Source organism: Erythranthe guttata, chromosome 6 (assembly GCF_056151865.1).
Source record: "Erythranthe guttata isolate IM_541 chromosome 6, IM_541, whole genome shotgun sequence".
Taxonomy (NCBI): domain Eukaryota; kingdom Viridiplantae; phylum Streptophyta; class Magnoliopsida; order Lamiales; family Phrymaceae; genus Erythranthe; species Erythranthe guttata.
Genome location: NC_142538.1, coordinates 18124948 through 18144327, shown reverse-complemented (window position 1 = coordinate 18144327; position 19380 = coordinate 18124948). Strand labels below are relative to the sequence as shown.

The window sequence follows — 19380 nt, the reverse complement described above, 5'->3', positions numbered from 1 at the left end:
CGAGGCGGCTCTAAGACTCTTCCGCTCCTCGGGGCGGCTCTGAGACTCCGTCGCTTCCTCGAGGCGACTCTAAGACTCTTCCGCTTTTCGAGGCGGCTCTGAGACTCCGTCGCTTCCTCGAGGCGGCTCTAAGACTCTTCCGCTCCTCGGGGCGGCTCTGAGACTCCGTCGCTTACTTCGTCGCTTCCTCGAGGCGGCTCTAAGACTCTTCCGCTCCTCGGGGCAGCTCTGAGACTCCGTCGCTTCCTCGAGGCGGGCGGCTCTAAGACTCTTCCGCTCTTCGAGGCGAGTGGTTGGGATCGCCTTGATCCTCTTCGTCATGACACGTGATCTAGTTTGCCTTCCCACAGACGGCGCCAAAATGATGGTGCTCCAAAAATGATGGGTCAGCCCAATGGTCTTGAAGCCCACAGGTCTTCTAAGTCCGGGAATCTTCAAGCCCAATATCGGGAATGCCGAGAGTCCTTGCCACGTCTCCGAGGTAGTCAAAGGGATCGCTCCACTCGTTAACCTACAAAACAGTTGAAAACACTAGGTGACACGCCGGGGGTGGCCCGGCGACCCCCGGCGATTGTCCTCCGACGCTCAAGTCAGAAAACTATCACAATATAAGCAAATAATATTAATTAATTGCCTAAATAGTACTTACCTTGTTATGTGATTGATAACACATATTTATAGGTGGAGTTTGGTATGGTTTTCTTGTAAAAAACCAATGTGGGACAAAAACCTTAGATTTCTTCCCATAGCTTCTTATGAGGTTCTTAATTAAGTGCCTTTTGTGTTGGGATTTTCCTATGAATGAGCCTCATGGCTTTTTGGGTTAAAGCCCAATTAGACACATCACAGGTAGATATAACAACTATTTTTTTCACGGAATAATTTAATTATATTTCATTTTCTATCTATGTGTTTGTTTAAATAATTAATAATTAAATTTATGTATGTTTTGAAATATTCCCGTGTAAAAGCATGCGTGTGTGTATACTGGAATCAGCCTGCACAAAATGCTGGCCAGTCAGAAATTAGAAGATATTAAAATATAAGTCAACTATATGTATAACAATATTTTATTGTGTATTACTATAAGTGATATAATTATCAAAATGCCCCAATATTTGTTCCCCTATTACACCATCCCCTTACGATCGATGTGATTTTTCACGAAATATTTTTTACCACAGAGAATATTCCAAAAAAATATCGATTCTACCTTGTAGACACGACAATTTTTTTTTCTGCTATTTTTAAAAGATAAAATTTACCCTCCTTAATTTAAACGAAATATTTATTCTTCTTGTAAATGACACATTCACAGCATTTTAGTATTACCATTACCTATTTAAGACTGAAAGCGACGCATTTTTTCGGAAAATATTTTCTGGAGTCAAAAAACCGTAAAAGGGTCGAAGTAAGACGGAACCAGACGTCGGAAGGATTTTAGTAATTAGGGATATGTTTAGGGTATTTTTTGTAATTTAGTCTAAGTTCAGGGGATGTTTTAACAGCTTATCAGCTCTTAAAACATCTTATCAGACATATGAGTTTATTAGCTGTTTAAAATAAGCTTATCCAGACACCCTCTAAGTTCAGGAGTATTTTCGTAATTGACCCTATATTTTTACAGATGGATACATATGGCACTTTGTTTAATTGCCACGTCATCCAATTGTTGGTGGAGCTAGGGATTGATGACGCACGCAATCTTTGTAGTACTGGAATTCAAATTTTTATTTTTTCCCAATTATGTACTTCAATTTACAGTTTAGTACATAAAGCAACATGATATGGAGAAAATGACATCTTAATCATTCATCATCAACCAATTTTTATTTATTAATTAATTTATTTAATTATTGTTATTCTTTCAGATAATGCAAGAACAAGTCTTCTACCCTGAAAAGACACTCTTTCACAGAACCATCAAGGAATTTTTTATTATTTATTTTATTTTTCTACTGTTTTATTTATTTAAATAACTTGGTTTTAATCCAATGTTGTTTTCAATGGGGGTGAAGAGTTGTTGAGCAGAAATCCAGCTGCCCTAACCATTGACTTGTCCATATAGAGATCATGGGATCCTCGTTGAGACACATGCATTTCTTCTTTGTCTCTTTTAAGACATGCCCACCAACTGTTTGTTGAAAGACCTCAATGAAGAATATATTGCTCCCTGTAATTAATCTCAAAGGTGAGTTTTCTGGGCTTTATTTATTTTATGTATGTATTTTTTCTTGCCTGTAAATTTATGGTGTTTTGGTGTTCTTGATGATGTTTTAGTTTCTGAGGATATATAAAATGTCTGAGGAAAACTCTGTTTGTGTGGAACAAAAATTGGTTGTTTGTGGATTATTATATGAATTTTCGTTATGAGAAATGTATGTTTTCGATCATTAATCCTCAATAGTTTGCAAAGTAATTATATGATTATGATGATTCAAGATGTATTTTTGGTCATTAACCGCAAGAACGGAATGATCGTTGGTCTTTCAAATGTAACCGATTATTTTTCAGGCATTTTGGAGCATTCGATTTTTGAAAACGGTCGATCATTGATAATTACTTTGATTTTCTTCTTAATATATATATATATAGGCAATCAAGAAGTGTAAGAATCTACTGTAAGAAACGGACTTCTGTTAGGGGTGTCGGAAAAAGGGGCTATGAGGTGCTTTCAATTCTCGAATGCTAACAAAACCGACGAACCGAAAACCGTAAAATCCACCTCGATTTTCTCGTCCACTTCAGTGTCATCTGACCAAGATGTTAGAAGATCAGGGTCCGAATGTAATTCTCAAAACATATCAGATATAAGCAATGCATCATCAGCCAAGATGTCGTTATCGAGTCTTTCTCAAAGGCCTACCAATCTCCTCAAGTGTTTCACGTTCGACGAGCTTAAAACCGCTACAAAGAATTTTAGCCGCTCCCTTATGCTTGGAGAAGGTGGATTCGGACCGGTATATAGGGGTGTTTTACGTGATAACGAAAATTCAAATAAAAGAATTGATATCGCCGTTAAACAGCTCAGCACTCGAGGGTTACAGGCAATATATCTTTTCCTTTAACATTTTTTACATTAAAAATCCTTTCTTTCGTTAGTAAGACAAGTCATAACTAAATTTAAATAATTGGGTTTTTTTTTTTTTTTTTTTTTTTTTTTTTTTTTTTTTTTTTAGGGACACAAGGAATGGATAAATGAAGTGAATGTTCTCGGTATTGTTGAGCATCCGAATCTGGTCAAACTTATAGGTCACTGTGCTGAAGACGACGAGAGAGGAATTCAACGCCTTTTAATATACGAATATATGCCTAATAGGAGCGTACAAGACCATATATCGAGCCGGTTTCATCCACCGATGCCATGGATTACTAGATTGAAAGTGGCACAAGATGCTGCTCGAGGATTGACTTACCTTCACGAAGGCATGGAATTTCAGGTACATATATAAAATGAGAAGCTTTGGATATGTTGCATGCATATCTTTAGATTTATAAACTCGGAAATTTTTTTTGGTGCAGATTATTTTCCGAGATTTCAAATCGTCGAATATTCTATTGGACGAGCAGTGGAATGCGAAGCTTTCCGATTTCGGGTTGGCCAGATTAGGTCCGGCCGATGGACTGAGCCATGTTTCGACAGCGGTACATATATGCTTACGATCATACTATTCTTATTATTGATTTAGACACTTCCTATTTTAAAATATTTTTTTTTCAAAATCGTCATTGAACATGATAACATACTCGAGAAAATGCTTACTCAGAGAAATAAGATTATTTTTTTTCACGAAAAGGTTATGTTATCAAGCTCTTCGCCTTAAAATTATTCTTTTTTTCTTCATATAAACGCATTTCGATATTGCAATTTTTGCGATTGTCAATCTTTTTCATGTTTCGCATCCTCATTTTTCCTTCCCCTATGTTACATCGAATTGCTAAATAACCACCCCATGTTATTTTATTGACAAAACCCCCCATGATAATTTTTTTTACCACTTAGTACCCATTTTTTAGGGGGTTGCGTGCTAAAAAAATTGATCAAAAGGGTTTTCTGCCAACAGAATAGTACGGTGTAGTTTTTTAGCAATTTGATATAACGCAGGGGGTACTAATTGCAATAAACCCATTTATAAAATGTACATGCTCCGCAATTTCACATCTCTGTTTTTCAAAACCAGTCTAAAAAAGATCTCCACCGTCGATTTCATCAAACAGGTAGTGGGAACGGTCGGATACGCAGCACCAGAATACATACAAACAGGTCGGCTTACATCCAAAAGCGACGTATGGAGCTACGGAATATTCCTCTACGAGCTAATAACCGGCCGGCGCCCCTTCGACAGAAATAGGCCGAAAGACGAGCAGAAGCTCTTGGATTGGGTGCGGCCCCACCTTTCCGACGCCAAGAAATTCGAACGGATATTGGACCCACGGCTAAACGGTAAATACGAGCTCAAGTCCGCCCAAAAGCTGGCGGCAATTGCTAGCCGTTGCTTGGTTAGGCACCCGAAGAATCGGCCGAAGATGAGTGAAGTCTTGAAGATGGTCAACATTGTTGTTGACTCCACCGAAAATGCCGACGATGCGGTGGATCGCTCCCCGGTTTTGGATATAGACGAGAAGAAAACGGGAGAGGAAGAGAGTTGGAAGAGGAGGTTTCTCGAGCATTTGATGAGAGATAACAAGTGCTTAGGGTGGAGATAAGTTCACGGTTTGTTCTATGCTACACCTGGTGAAGTTCGTCTTTTAATATTTTTGTCGTGTAACGTGTATATATTTAACTGTACATGTTTTACGCACGGTCACATGTATATTCGTGGTGTTGTCATTGTGTGTAGATCTACGGTCACACGTCATCTGATGTAGCATGTACAAGAGCTATATTTTCTTAGATTGGAATGTGTTAATCAAGTTTTGGTTGTGGTGTTTGGAGTGGGAATTGTATATAACAAACATATGTTTATTTTAATAAATTAATCGTATATTATATTTTTTTAATAAAAATTTTTAAATGATTTTTTTTAATGTTTACGAGTGTATGCATGAGCCATGAGGCATGAGGCATCGTTGTTTACGAGTGTATTCTGAAGGCATGAGGGCGTACGTGAATGATGGGGCGTCGTATTTTAACGTATTTTAACAGATGTAGGATAAATTTTCTCGTTTTTTTCGATGGAGCGACACTATGTTTCTCGGTGAAGAGCATCAAACTCAAGAATTTGATAAAATCAGAACGATTAAAGTGAAGAGTTTCTATGCATTTCTCGAATGGGAGAAACTGAAAAATATCATGAATATTTCTACTATCGGTGGATCTTCATCATCGGATATTCTAGAAGTTAGGGATCAACTGATTGCATCGTTGAAAGAACAAATCGAGGACATGAAGAAGAGGAGGAGAAAGAAAGAACGTAAAAGACAAAAATAAAAACAAAAATAAGGATAAATTCACTTTCCCCATTGTACTTTGGCTCAATATTACGTGTCGCCCTTCTACTCTCAATTGTATCGATTTGCCCATTTGCCACTGTAATTAAAAAAATGTTTCAGTGTGGCTCTCGTTGTTAGTTGTGAGACATTTGACCTTAACACTGTTTGGTCTAAACTCTCAAATTACAAAAATACCACCCCTCCAAGTTTAAATAATTATTAAAAAAAAAACAAAAATAATAATAATAAAAAATTCAAGACAACGAGAAAGCACAGTCCACGACGACAACCACAATTTATTTTTAATTTTTTAATATCTTAATTTTTTTTAATAATTATTTAAACTGGGAGGGGTGATTTTTTTGTAATTTTCAGACTTAAATCAAACGATGTTAAGGTTAAATGTCTAAAAATTCACGAAGATAGCCACATTGAGACAAATTTTCAAGTACAGGGGCAAAACGATGCAATTGAGTGTAAAAGAAGGTAAATTGATATCGAGCCAAAGTACAAAGGGGAGAGTGGAATTTACCCTTAAAAAAAAAAAAAAAAAATTGCGTACTTGAATATTATTTAATATTTGATTAATTCAATAAAAAATTTGGACTAATTGCAAAATTATCTTAGGAACTAAATTAGATCGGGAATAGAAATATTCCAAAAGTTATCCCCAAATTGAGAGAGGTGAATCGCGGAATTGGAATAAGAAAGGGCCCCACATCATCAACGGCTATTCCGAACAAGGCGACGACACGGAACCAGCTTTTTCGCGCCGCCTACCGCCTATCGTTTTACTTTTTCCCCGTTCACAACTGATACTAAACACGCACTCAATCCCTTCACAAAAAAAAATCAAAAACAAACTCTTATCCACTTTTTTCTGCGGACGATTTCTTGCCAATTCTAAGGTTAGTTTTATGCACATACATATACATCTCTATATATATACATACATACAGATAGATACAGGTATGTGTAGATATTCTATTTACACACACACAGGAAATGGTGTGTTGGGGTTTGTTTCTGGAAGATTTATTTAGATGGGTTTGATGTTTATTGATGTTTGAGGTTGGTTATTTAGCTCTTGGTTACTAAAGATTGGGTTTTTATTTTGTTCTCTTACTTTTTAATTTGGGATTGGGGTTAGGGTAACGAATTTAGGGATTTTGGATTTCTCAATTTAATATTTCAGCTTGCAATAAGATGAATTGGGATCTTTGAGAATCTTTTGACGAGCTCTAGAAAAAGCTGAATTCAAGACCACCCAAGCTTTGGTTCTTGATTATATGCTAGAAGAATATTTGCTCTGCAATTCGCTTCATTTTTAGCATCTTTCGTCTTTAAAAATGGATCACGAATGGAATATTGCGTCTGGGTTTCGGTCTCGAGGGCGGAAATCCGAAACTGTTCTTAGATATCGAGCTTAACAACACTTAACATTTTCTCCTATCTGTTATGTGTCTCTAATTTTGGTGTGAATTTGATAAATCCCGACTTACGGAGTTTTATTAGGGTTTGGGGGGGGGGGCATATAGTTTGTTACTGTACCCGAAATAAAAAATACGAATTTTTTTTTCAAAAAATCAAAGTGTCGAGTCGGATGCTCCGATTTTTTGTTCATCATTTCATGGTTTAAGGTCTAATCAAGTCCTCTCGTGTTGATTGAGATTTGAAACGAGATAATATCTGCCTTGGTTTGGAACTTAATTGTACTTGTGGTTTTTTTATTCGTAATGTTTTCTTTTGTTGCTTTAGATACACTATACGAGAAGATGACCGTGTATCAGATTGACCCTGATGTTGTAAGGTGGGGCCTACACCTTATAGACGTTTGCTCTCTTTCGAACAACGGCTCCCCGGAAACTGTTACTTTTTACCAGCGGGATTTGTCACTCACCGAGTCCGTGGAGGAAGGTTTTAGTAACCCGACACCTTATTATTTCGTGGATAATGATGAAGTTATTGCACATGCTCTCCAACAAGAATTATCGCTCGAGGATGAAAATCGAGACTTCTTACCCGAGATAGAAGATGAATCGGTTCTTGATGGCGAATTGGGCAAAAGATTGAATCAGATGGTTCCGATTCCTGTAAGTTTGAATGAGTTATTTTTTATGTTTGATGTTTTTTTTTACTTTGTTTTGTTGCTAAAATAGTGCCTGATTATTGTTAATGTTGACGTTTATGTTTGTTTGCTGATGTCAGCATGTTCCTAAAACGAATGGAGAAATGCCATCTGTCGACGAAGCCACGTCAGATCATCAAAGGCTTCTTAACAGGTATTGTTTCTTCTATTTTTTTAAACTGATTTCTTTGTCGAGTATTAACTACGTCGTCTTGATGAATAATTTAATTGCCGAGCAACAAAATCATTGGCCATCCTGTTAAATTCTTTTGTTAGAATATTGGTCGAAAAGGGTAAATTAGTAAATTGGTAAAATGCAAACTCTTTTTTTTTAAACACTTCGACTACGAACATACATTAATTCTTAACTCTTTCTTCCATTGTGCACATTAGATTGGAGTTATACGACTTAGTTGAGCTCAAAATTTCGGGAGACGGTAATTGTCAGGTTGGTTCCCTTATATTCCCGTACTTTTTTCTGAATGCATATATATATATATATATATATATATATATATATATATATATATATATATATATATATATATATATATATATATATATAATATATTTTACTGTATCTATCTACAGTTTCGATCATTGTCGGATCAAATATACCGGACCCCAGAGCATCACAAATTCGTCAGAGAACAAATAGTCGATCAGGTTTTGCTTGTTATTTCATATTGAAATGAAATTATGTCGCTTATAATTCAATAATTTATTTAGTTTTTTTCTCTAAATTGTAATATGTCCGTTTATATCGACAACCAGCTGACGTCACAACCCGAATTGTACGACAATTATGTCCCCATGGCTTATGGCGACTACTTGAAGCAAATGAGCAAGTACAGTTACAACTAATATTTTAATCACTTTTTAATATATATATATATATATATATATATATATATATATATATATATATATTTTTTTTTTTTTTTTTTTTTAAATGTCTTATATTTAATAAATTTTGCATGATCACAGAAGTGGCGAATGGGGTGATCACGTCACACTGCAGGCTGCTGCAGATTGCGTACGGTTTCTCTCTCTCTACGATTTTCTCTCTTCGTTTAATTTTTACGATTTTTTTTTTTAAAATTTTTATTTGACAGTATGGGATCAAGATATTTGTCATTACATCATTTAAGGATACATGCTATATTGAGATTCTTCCGCAACTGGAGAAGTCGAATAGAAGTACGTAATTCTCTTTGTTTTCTGTACTACTTTGCGTCGATTATTATTTTTCATTTTCTTGATATCCGTGTTTGAAATTCTGCAGTCATATTCTTGAGCTTTTGGGCTGAAGTGCACTATAATTCAATCTATCCATTAGGAGGTAAAAAATTTGAATCCAATCTTCCACTTTCTTTAATACGATTTGCGGGACCCGTTTATGCGCTCGATTTTTTTAATTTATTTTTCATTTTTGTATACCGTTGTATGTAGAATCACCTGTTTTGGAGGGGAAGAAAAAGAAGTGGAGGTGGTGGACTTGAATTCGATCGCCACGTCAGACAAGCAAATTTCAGACGAAAACTCCACCTGTCAGTGAGTTTTTTCTGCTTCTCAGTTCGTTCGTTAGTATTCGACAAAACTATATATAGACGGAAAATGCTATATAGATACTTCGTATACTTACTATTTGCCTCATGTGTACATAGTAATTTTGATGGTATTTTAGTTTGTACGTTTTCTGTACTTAATATTTAGGGTAAATTACGGCCACCCTGAGGTAAGGTCATATACGAAAAAACCCCTTATGTTTGGGTAATTACAACCACGTCCCTTAATTATGAATCTTCTTACATGGTGTCAAATTCAGGTTTCGTAAAATGTTCTCTAGTTTGTACTTGTTTTGTGCAGAAATGCAATTTATGATACACCTGTATCACAATATGATATTTACAAGTCAAGAAACACATCTTATGAATCATCTTGTTTCGAAATATGGAGTTGGAATGGGGCAAAACGAGTAGAAACTGGAAAATATTCCACATAATTTAGAATATTCCACTAAATTTGACACCACAATGATGAACATGTGAAGAGATTCATAGTTGAAAGGGGTGGTTGTAATTACCCAAACATGAGGGGGGTTTTCGTAATTTGACCTTAGCTCAGGGGGTTGACCGTAATTTACCTGAATACTTACACACACATATTGAAGCATTATAATTAAAAAAAAAAATGTCTGAAGAGAGTTCTGCATACTGAAGCATTACATTCAAAACAAAAACAAACAGTCTTAAAAACTCTGATAAAAACTGTCTTGAAATCTCTGTAATGAAAACTCTGATCAAACAGTCTTGTAATGAAAAACTCTGATAAATAAAAAGGTCTCATGTAAATATAGTCATCGAAAACTTTCCCTTTAATAGTAACTCTCGGACCCGTAATTTGAGACGAAGAAGAAAAAGACTCGAAAAGAACTGGAAAAAAAAAAATCAGCGCAAGCGCTCGATGATTTTCGAAAGTGCTGAGAAGGTTCCGAGTCCAGACGCTGCAACGCCTACTCCAATCACAAATACACACATCGCTCTCTGTATTAAAAACAAAAAAACAAAAAACAAAAATGAGAAATTTGAGAAACTATATCATGAAATTCTAAGTTAAATGGCGAAAACAAACACGGAAAATGGTAGTTTCCGAAAAAATAGGCAAGTATATTTTTTGAAGAAATATTTTCTCATATTTTTGTAATTTATTTTATTGAAGAAATATTTCTATCAACTATTTACGAAGAATTTGCCACTAATAAAACGTGCATTTTCGGATTTAAAAAAATTACGGGAACGAACATTAATTATATTACCTGCAATGAATTTAGTTTTTCCCCTAGGATGCTCAAGTAGCAAGCACATGGAAGAATTAAGGTCTGCCCATTAAAAAAAACGTTAAACGAGCCAAAATATGTAATAATTGCGTGAAAAAAACGAGCACTATTTTTACGACGTAAAAAATCGAGAACTTACAACGAGCATTGTGAGTAAAGAACCTATCAGTGCACTCACAAGACCTGCATGCAACATAAATTATATATATAAAATGACGAGATCAAGAAAGAAGAGAAAATAACGAAGAAATTCTTTCGATAAAGATGAAACCCTAATTTAGAATGAAAATATACGAGGAAATTACCGAAGAAGGGGATGCTGAGACCAACTACTAATGTAGAAATGACCAAAGCTGTCCTTATGAGGATTGAATATGTTCGTGATTTTGCGTGTCTTGACGGTATTAATTCTTCGAGACTCATTGCAACGGGAGATATGGTTAATGCATACGTATTAGTAATTAAGGACGAAGCAGTTTTTTTCATTTTTTTGTTTGCGTTTACGAAAATCGACGAAAGGCAAATAAATCGGATGAATCAGATTGAAATTACTCTTGGGAGTTTTTTTTTTCTGAAGTGAAAAACGACTTCTAATTCCAAAAGTTTCGGAAATTTAAAATTTTGAAATTTGCGTAAATCATATACTTTGGGATTTTTTGAAATATTTTCTTTAAAAAATAAAAAGCTTCAAATATTTAAAGCAACATAGAAAATTGAGTTTAAAATGCAATTAGAAATTAAATCATATAAAAGGATATTTTGTAAATGGATTGACAACCTGCAAAAAAAAGAAAATTACTCAAGATTATCGAAATATTTCGTAATTATCATCGAATATATTAAAAATTTACGCATATAGATTAAGAAATACATTAAAAAGTCGTCGTTTCGAAAAGAAAGAAAGAACCCGAAACTACCCTTCTAACAAATCATCTCAGCATTAACACACATCATGATCCTCTCTTTGAATCTCATATAGATATTCTTACCCCTCTCTCCAAATTAACTCATCAAGGGCAAATTTGGTAAATATAAAAAAAAATCGAACTTACCGTAGTCCAGACAGCAATCTTAGATGCAACTAAATTCTGAGGCATGTTAAGCGTGAACTGCGATTGTGTCGATTCTCCAAACATCGTATATCCCATTGTAGCTGCACTCGCATACATCACCGTGCAAATACCAAAGCTGCAAAAATAAATACGTAAGAATTATATATTATATCGAGTATAATACGTCGAATATTAACTTCATTAGCATCTGTACTAGGATTTTTTTAATTTTTTTTTTTATTTATTGTTTTTTACCTTGCCAGTAAGACAGAAGGGTATTGGCTAGGTTCTTCCATGGAAGAATATATATTCGGAAAAACGGCATGCCCCGAATAGCAAAAACCGTAAAGACCAATAGCCACGGGTAAAGTCGAAAGATTTAACGTCGTCCCTTTACTATGAATTCCAACTTCGTCCACTAAACCGATCCAAAACAAACACGCCACAACCAAAATCGACGCAATAACTCCTCCCGCTGCCGGAGAAAAAAAAATTAAGACGAAAGTTCAAAATCAAGAAAATGCTGACATGGCAGAAGTATTAAAGTAGGAGTAAGGGGCGGTTTCTGACCGGAGATGTAGCTAAGAACGCTCAAGTCACGTAACCAAACGGTAGGAAGAACAGCGATTGTGATTATCAATGCGAAAAGATGGTGAGAATCGAGCTCGATTACTCCTAGGTTTAAATGCGCGTTCGGAAATAGTGACGCTAAGTTATCGCCCTCCAAAATAATATATTCCACACAACAAGCCTGCAATTTAAAAATAAAAATAAAAAATTCACTATTTGACGATTCCCGAGTTCGAGATAATAAGTAATTCCGGCATGTACTTACGTATAACTCGACGTACAAAATAATCTGCAATCAGCAATATACAACATGCAAAGAAAAAAAAAATGTCAGTGATTTCAATACATACTAAAAAATCAAGAAAGTATGCTAAAACACGAAATATAACGAAGACTTACGGATATACATATACGCCCCGTTGTACCGAAGGCAGCTTGTCCAATATCCGGATAAGTTTCAAGACCAGGTTGACTATCCAAACAGCGCCTTAACAAAATCCCGGTGTAAAATGAAAGCACCGCGAATATCAACAAAACCAAAAGCCCAAACCAACCTCCTTCTCTTACAGCATACGGAGTCGAAAGAATTCCAACTCCACACAAAACATTCATCCCTTCAACCAAAAAAATAATTTATTTTTTTACTCACAAGTCATTTCATAAAAATATCATAATTAGAAAAAGAAAAAATTAACAAACCGTTTATTACAGCCTGTCCAAACGTGCTCTGACGAGTTGTCGAGATTTCATTTGCAACCGAGGCTCGTTTATCGAGAACGGCTTTTCTCAAACTCGATTTTCTAGAGAGTGTGGGAGATATTAACTGATAACGGGAGCTTCCTTTTTCTTTCGGTTTTTCAGGCTCGGGTATTATAAAAGGCTTACTTAGAGAAGGTAATATTTCCGGTGTGTGTCTTCTTATTAGGGTTGACGAAAGAAACGAGCTGCTTAGTTGCGATAGTGACGGCGGGCCCAGAAAGTTGATGCTCGGAGACGGTACGCTACCGTATAGATCGATCGATTGCCTGCGTAATTAAATCAAAAACACGTGTTTCACGACTCGATCGATTATTAATAATGCATGCTATTAGCATAACTAAATCACGGTGCGTTAATTAAGATCTTATACATAAGATATACAATAGAACCTCGATATATATATATATATATATATACCTATAACTTTGAGGCCAAGAGGGGTTGACACCGGCTTTGCTTTGCTGGCGATTTTCGTCGTCTTTATCGTCTTCGGAATAATACGAAGAATCGGAATTATTTCCATTTTCATCTTTGTCGTATAGCTTCTCTTCATCGTCTTCCTCGCTTTCGATGTAGAAACTTTGTTCGGACACCGAATTCTTCATCGTAATCTTTCGTCTTTCGATATATGCTTCAAAAATAAAAATTCAGACATCAACTTTTGTTTATATACGTTTAATGTATAAATATATTAATAGATCTGTAGTTTATAAATGGATCTGTAAATAGTTTATGAAAATGCGGCTACAATGGTGGATATATATATATATATACACAAAAAATAGGCGTTGACATGGTCAACTTTCTTTTACCTCCAAAGAAATTCTTTCAACTTTTCTTCAAAGAGAATTTCAGGCCCGAATTTTCAGATTCTTTGAGACATGCAGTCCACACAGTGTGTGTGTGTGTGTGTGTGAGAGAGAGAGAGAGAGAGAGAGAGAGAGAGAGAGAGAGAGAGAGAGAGAGAGAGAGAGAGAGAGAGAGAGAGCTTGTTTTAGAAATTTGAGAAAAAATGTATGTATGTATATAAGAGAATCAGAGAAAAGAACTTGGATAGAAATTTGAAAGATTCGGACAGAGAGGAATGTAGCTGCAATTATGACGTCATAAAATTGGAAAGAGAAAAAAAAAAGAAAAAGAATTGTAATTAATTATGAGGATGAATGAATAGACTCCAACCTAGGGCCACCTCATCAATCTGCATTTACCCTCTGTCTTATCTATATTCTCAATCTACTTACCAAAAAAATACAAACTCCATTTTTACTATTTAAGTTCTTCTTTCGAGTGTTTAATTATTAATTTAATTATTTAATTTGGCGGCCGTAAGTACGGGCCGCGACAAAATCTCGACTCAAGTTCGAAAACTCCGATTGGTAAAAACGTAACAACGAGTAAATAAAAAGATCAAGTTATTTAATTTAAGTTAAATTTATGTTCGACGGATTTTATAAAATCCGTTCAAGCTCGATTACACTAACAAACTAAATTTAAGTACAATTTAATGCTACCTTATGTAAATAAAAATGTTGTACGAATGTCGGATCACGTGATCACCTTGAATTATCTTTCGAACTATTTAACAAACACCCATCGATCGTATGACTGAGTTGTTGCATGCGCGTCACAAACACGTGTTATGATTTAATCATCTGATTTAGGATAAATTACAATCACCTCCATGAGAGAAAGTGTAATTAGAAGAAAAAAAACCCTTATTTTTGAAAAATTACATTCAGTCCCCTGAAGTTTGTGTATTTCTTACATCCTCCCCTACAAAATGATGTTAATTCAAGAAAAGCTACAAATTGCAGGGGTTAGATGTAATTATGAAAAAATGAGGGGTTTTTTTTATAGAGGAAATCTTGAAAACGAATTAATAAGATAAATAAAGTCTATGTGTATATCTAATGATGATTAAGCGGTTTATAGTAAAAATTAATTTAATAGTGATTGGGGGCATGATTGAATCAAATTAAACTTATGAGTTGTGCCTCCTTAGAATTGGGCTTTTCTTGAATAGTTAAACAATTATGGACTTGAGCATAACAATTTTGGGCATGGGCCTCGTATCATAATTTTGGCCCACTAGACCATAAATTACAAAAGAACTTCTCATTTTTCTATAATTTCATTCACCCCTGCAATTTGTAGATTTCTTACATTAACACCCTTTTTTTGGGGTGGAATAGAGAAATTTACAAACTACAGGAGGCCGGATGTAATTTCTAAAAAATAAGGGATTGTTTTGTAATTATACTTTACCTCAGGGAGGTGGTTGTAATTTAACCAAAAATAAATGAAAAGAAAATTTAAAAAAAAATCATAAAATAAATCAAAATTAAATAATGAGCAAATTAAAAAGCAGATAGTAGCTATGTCAAAATTTACTTCTTAGCTAAAAGGGGTTGCAAATTGAGATCTTTGCAGGTGAATCTTTGATTGGGTCTCGTGGCAGGATTTCAGCATGTGCCACCTGGCCAATATTTGGTTCAGCTACTACTTCCACGTGGACAAATGAGATCATCCCACGTGTCGAAATGGCATTTGTTGGGAAGGTGCTAATATTTGATTTACATACAAATTCAAGAAAGAATAATTGGATTTACATTTGGACTCAATATTAATTTCATACCTTGAGTTATATATGTTACTTTTATTTTGTTGTTGAATACAGAAGTTTCAAAAATAATAAATTTAGTAAATTAGTTTAATAACCTAAAAATTAGTATATTATATCGAATATACGTAGCATATAATTACTTAATTAGTTTGCTTTTATCTCGACTTGACACCAACATTAAAAGTTCGTTTACACGTGTCTCTATTACTAACATAATTCAATCGAACTCAAACTATTTATTTGAAATTCGATAAAAAAATTCAAATAAAATTAATTAAACAATAGTATGATCCCACTAAATTCACACAAAATTTTGTGTGTGTGTGTATACATATATAAATATAAACAATTAATAATTTCTATTTTCCAATAATAATGGATGTGTATACAACTTGTTCTTGTGAATCCAGGTAGAGTACTAAATCACATCACATGTAATTTGCCTTCACATCCATATTTTTTTTCTCCACATTTTGGAATTTGAATAAATAAATAAATAAATAATTAAGCATGCAATAAAATAAAAGAAAATGACATTAATCACCTGAAATATATTATTAGCAACCCTTGACAATTTTCTTAGATTAATATTGAAACATATAAAAATAAAACTGGAAATCCAAATAAGTACATTTCAAATTAAAGCAAAATTAATTTACCTATCAATATTAATTATCCAGATATATATGTATATATAATTGTCGTCGAATTAAAGTCAATATATATCGGTACAAAGTCAACGGAAATAATACAACTAATATAGTGCTGGAAAACTAGGTCATGAGCTGGTAATATACATTCACTTTTTTGCAAGCCCCTCACGAGTTTATTTAAAGCAATTCAAAATTGTTCAATTTTATTTTCTTTAATAAATCTCACCTGTATATATATATACACACACATACACACATACACACATATATATAAAACTATATATACATATATCCATGCAGAACAAAATAAAAACAGCCATTAAAATGTCTAGTAGTAGCACTCCAATATTGTTCATTGTTATTCTCATATTTGCCCTCCTATTTCTATCCATGGGAGCTGCTTCTGCCTCAAGAACCCTAGGGGCAAAAACGGAAGATTACACGACATTCAAACCGAAGATTACAAAGGAAAAACATGGTTTTGGAGGTAAACAATTCGATGGTTGTTTGCCTAAAGGGAGAAGGCATTCTTCTGCTCCGAGTCGATATATAAACGACGAACCACTCGGTTCAACATTGTGTTCTTCGTCAAACGATCATCAAGTGAAGAAGCCATGATTATATAATCGGTGATTTTGATGGTAAAATTGGTATATATATAATTTGTAAGGTTTTATATATATTATATATATTGTGTCATTTAATGGGGTTGTTAATTATGTTTATGTTGATTTTTTATTTTTGTATTTTTTGGGATTTTTTCGAATTGTTATTATAGAAATTGATATATATACAACTTGATAATTGTATAATAAATGATGATATAACTTTGTAAAGTTTGAAAGATTTAAATGTGTTATTAATAATGTCTTTATTTATGTTAGGGTATTTTTGTGATGTGACAAATATATATATAATTAAATATTATTGAAGATTGCTTGTGATTACAAAATCATCTTTTTAATACATTCTAATTAAAATTTGATTGCATTTATTATTATCTTATTAACAAAAGAAAGGTTCCTGGAGAAACCCTAGAAAACCCTAAGGTCAATTTTTCCCGCTCATTTGGAGGATATCTTATAATGAAATTAAATTTAATTTTCTAATCCATTTTTTTTTCATATTATTAAATTTCGTATAATCTAATAATTAAACACCTAATTAAATATTAATTTCTACTAATTCTATAACTAATCTCCTAAATATTGGCATAATTCTAAATTAATTTTCCCTATAATCTAATAATTAAACACATAATTAAATATTAATTTCTACTAATCATTTAACTAATCTCCTAAATATTTAATTTTCTAATCCAATTTTTTTCATATTATTAAATTTCGTATAATCTAATAATTAAACACGTAATTAAATATTAATTTCTACTAATTCTTTAACTAATCTCCTAAATATTGGCATAATTCTAAATTAATTTTCCCTATAATCTAATAATTAAACACGTAGTTAAATAGCACAAGTCTCTAAATTAGTTTTCTAATACTATTTTTTCATATTTTATTAAATTTCATATAATCTAATATTTAAACACCTGATTAAATATTAGTTTCTACCAATCCTTTAACTAATCTCCTAAATATTGGCATAATTCTAAATTAATTTTCTAATACTATATTTTCATATTTTATTAAATTTCATATAATCTGATATTTAAACACGCTAATCATTTAACTAATCTCCTAAATATTGGCATAAGTCTAAATTAATTTTCTAATACTATTTTTTCATATTTTATTAAATTTCATATAATTTGATATTTAAACACGTAATTAAATATTAATTTCTACTATTCCTTCAACTAATCTCCTAAATATTGGCATAATTCCACACCTTTTCAATGACACGGTTCTTCTATTTTTTTATCACACGCTTCCCCAAAGACTTATCGGGAACAATAATCTAATATATATGTATATCTTAGAAGACCCGTGGGGTTTTCCCCACAAACTCTTTATAAGCACTCTTTATAAGTATATTTCTCTCTGTATCTCTCTCCATCTCTCCCTGTATTTGCTGCTCCAACACCTCAGGTAAAAAAAACCATATTCTTTTTAATGTTCCCTTGCTTTGGTACCTGTTATTTAATCTGTTTTCACTTGCTTCGGTCTCAGTTCGTTTGCCCAATTTCACCCAAATCTTAAATATCCTGATTTTTGTTTCATTGAAAGATTGAAGGATTTTTATTCATTGAAGCAGTTATGGCTCCACGAAATTCAACTACACAGGTTTCATTGCTTCATGAAATTGATACAAGCACTATTAATTGGAAGATAATTGTACGGGTAATTCGTCTATGGTTAGTGCCAGATAGGTGGAGAAAAATAGAAACGGGTAGCATTGAAATGGTTTTTTTGGATGAGAATGTGATGTTTTTATTTTTCCGGATTCTTTTCTATTTATTTATTTTTATTTTTGTTTTATATTCCCAATATTTAGGAGCTAACTATTTTTATTGATTTTGTAACAGGGTATGCGTATTCATGCTACCATAAAAAAGAATCTCATTATGAAATTTAAGGAATTGGTGAAAGAAGGCGAAACTTGTATGTTTCAAAATTTCTTGGTGGGTGATTCAAATTTACCATTTAGAGTATCTACGTACAGATTTAAGCTCAATTTTGTCGGAATGACTGTAGTTACTAATTTAGTAGCCGAATATATTCCGACAACCAACTTCAAGTTCGTTTCTTTCGACACAATAAAGAAGGATGTTGATGAATATTTACTATTTGGTACGCAATTGTTTCATATAACTTAGTTTGGTAAATGTTTGTTCTGTCTTACCGTTAATCACTAATATATTTGTGTCGTCTGTATCACAAGGGTTATGTAGAAATCCTCAGTAATCAAAATAATGTTGCAATTTGATTTAGTATATAACTCTGGTACATTTGATTTAATTTATTTATTTGTACAGATGTAATTGACCATGTGGTAGAGAAGGGGCATATAAAGGAGATCACTACAAAAGGAGAGAAAAGCAAACTTTTGGATGTTATTCTGCAAGATTTAGAGTAATTTAAACATTATATTTTTTTTTGACAATTTTTATATGAATTTATTCTTATAATATTTTTAGTAATTTATTTTACATTACAGGAAAATACAATTAAATGTACTTTATGGGAAGCATTTGCTGAACAAATTGATGCATATGTAACGAATGCTGACCAAAATGGACCTACTGTGGTCAATACTTCAGTGTTTCAGGGCTAAAACTTATTGTGGTGCGTGTTAATATTTACATACCCTAATATTGATGCATATTTAGGAATTTGTTAAAATATTGATGCATATTTTTG

General features: G+C 33.4%; 3 protein-coding genes across 5 annotated transcripts; 2 read left to right on the top strand and 1 right to left on the bottom strand.

Moving 5' to 3' along the window:
* The first annotated feature begins 1770 nt into the window (after nt 1–1770).
* Nucleotides 1771–4910, top strand: LOC105955560 (serine/threonine-protein kinase PCRK1). Of its 2 annotated transcripts, none has more exons than XM_088820093.1 (5): nt 1771–2191; nt 2596–3047; nt 3180–3440; nt 3523–3645; nt 4219–4910. In XM_088820093.1, the coding sequence occupies exons 2-5, from the start codon at nt 2664–2666 to the stop codon at nt 4705–4707; spliced, it is 1257 nt and encodes a 418-aa protein (XP_088676219.1). In that variant the 5' UTR covers nt 1771–2191; nt 2596–2663; the 3' UTR covers nt 4708–4910. The 2 variants fall into 2 exon arrangements, with proteins under 2 accessions (XP_088676219.1, XP_088676220.1); XM_088820094.1 differs by having other exon boundaries at nt 2038–2175.
* A 1189-nt stretch (nt 4911–6099) lies between these two features.
* LOC105955562 (OVARIAN TUMOR DOMAIN-containing deubiquitinating enzyme 9) lies at nt 6100–9384 on the top strand. Of its 2 annotated transcripts, none has more exons than XM_088820091.1 (10): nt 6100–6341; nt 7192–7526; nt 7642–7715; nt 7955–8009; nt 8153–8227; nt 8336–8409; nt 8549–8597; nt 8677–8761; nt 8847–8903; nt 9014–9384. In XM_088820091.1, the coding sequence occupies exons 2-10, from the start codon at nt 7209–7211 to the stop codon at nt 9061–9063; spliced, it is 837 nt and encodes a 278-aa protein (XP_088676217.1). In that variant the 5' UTR covers nt 6100–6341; nt 7192–7208; the 3' UTR covers nt 9064–9384. The 2 variants fall into 2 exon arrangements, with proteins under 2 accessions (XP_088676217.1, XP_088676218.1); XM_088820092.1 differs by having other exon boundaries at nt 6331–6504.
* Nucleotides 9385–9873: 489 nt separating this feature from the next.
* LOC105955561 (amino acid transporter AVT1C) lies at nt 9874–13727 on the bottom strand. Its single transcript, XM_012979309.2, has 13 exons — nt 13594–13727; nt 13199–13412; nt 12722–13047; nt 12422–12636; nt 12288–12311; nt 12023–12203; nt 11708–11927; nt 11453–11588; nt 11159–11178; nt 10706–10851; nt 10540–10583; nt 10380–10442; nt 9874–10107 (listed from the first exon to the last, which is right to left on the bottom strand). The coding sequence occupies exons 2-13, from the start codon at nt 13384–13386 to the stop codon at nt 10012–10014; spliced, it is 1659 nt and encodes a 552-aa protein (XP_012834763.2). The 5' UTR covers nt 13387–13412; nt 13594–13727; the 3' UTR covers nt 9874–10011.
* Nucleotides 13728–19380: the final 5653 nt, after the last annotated feature.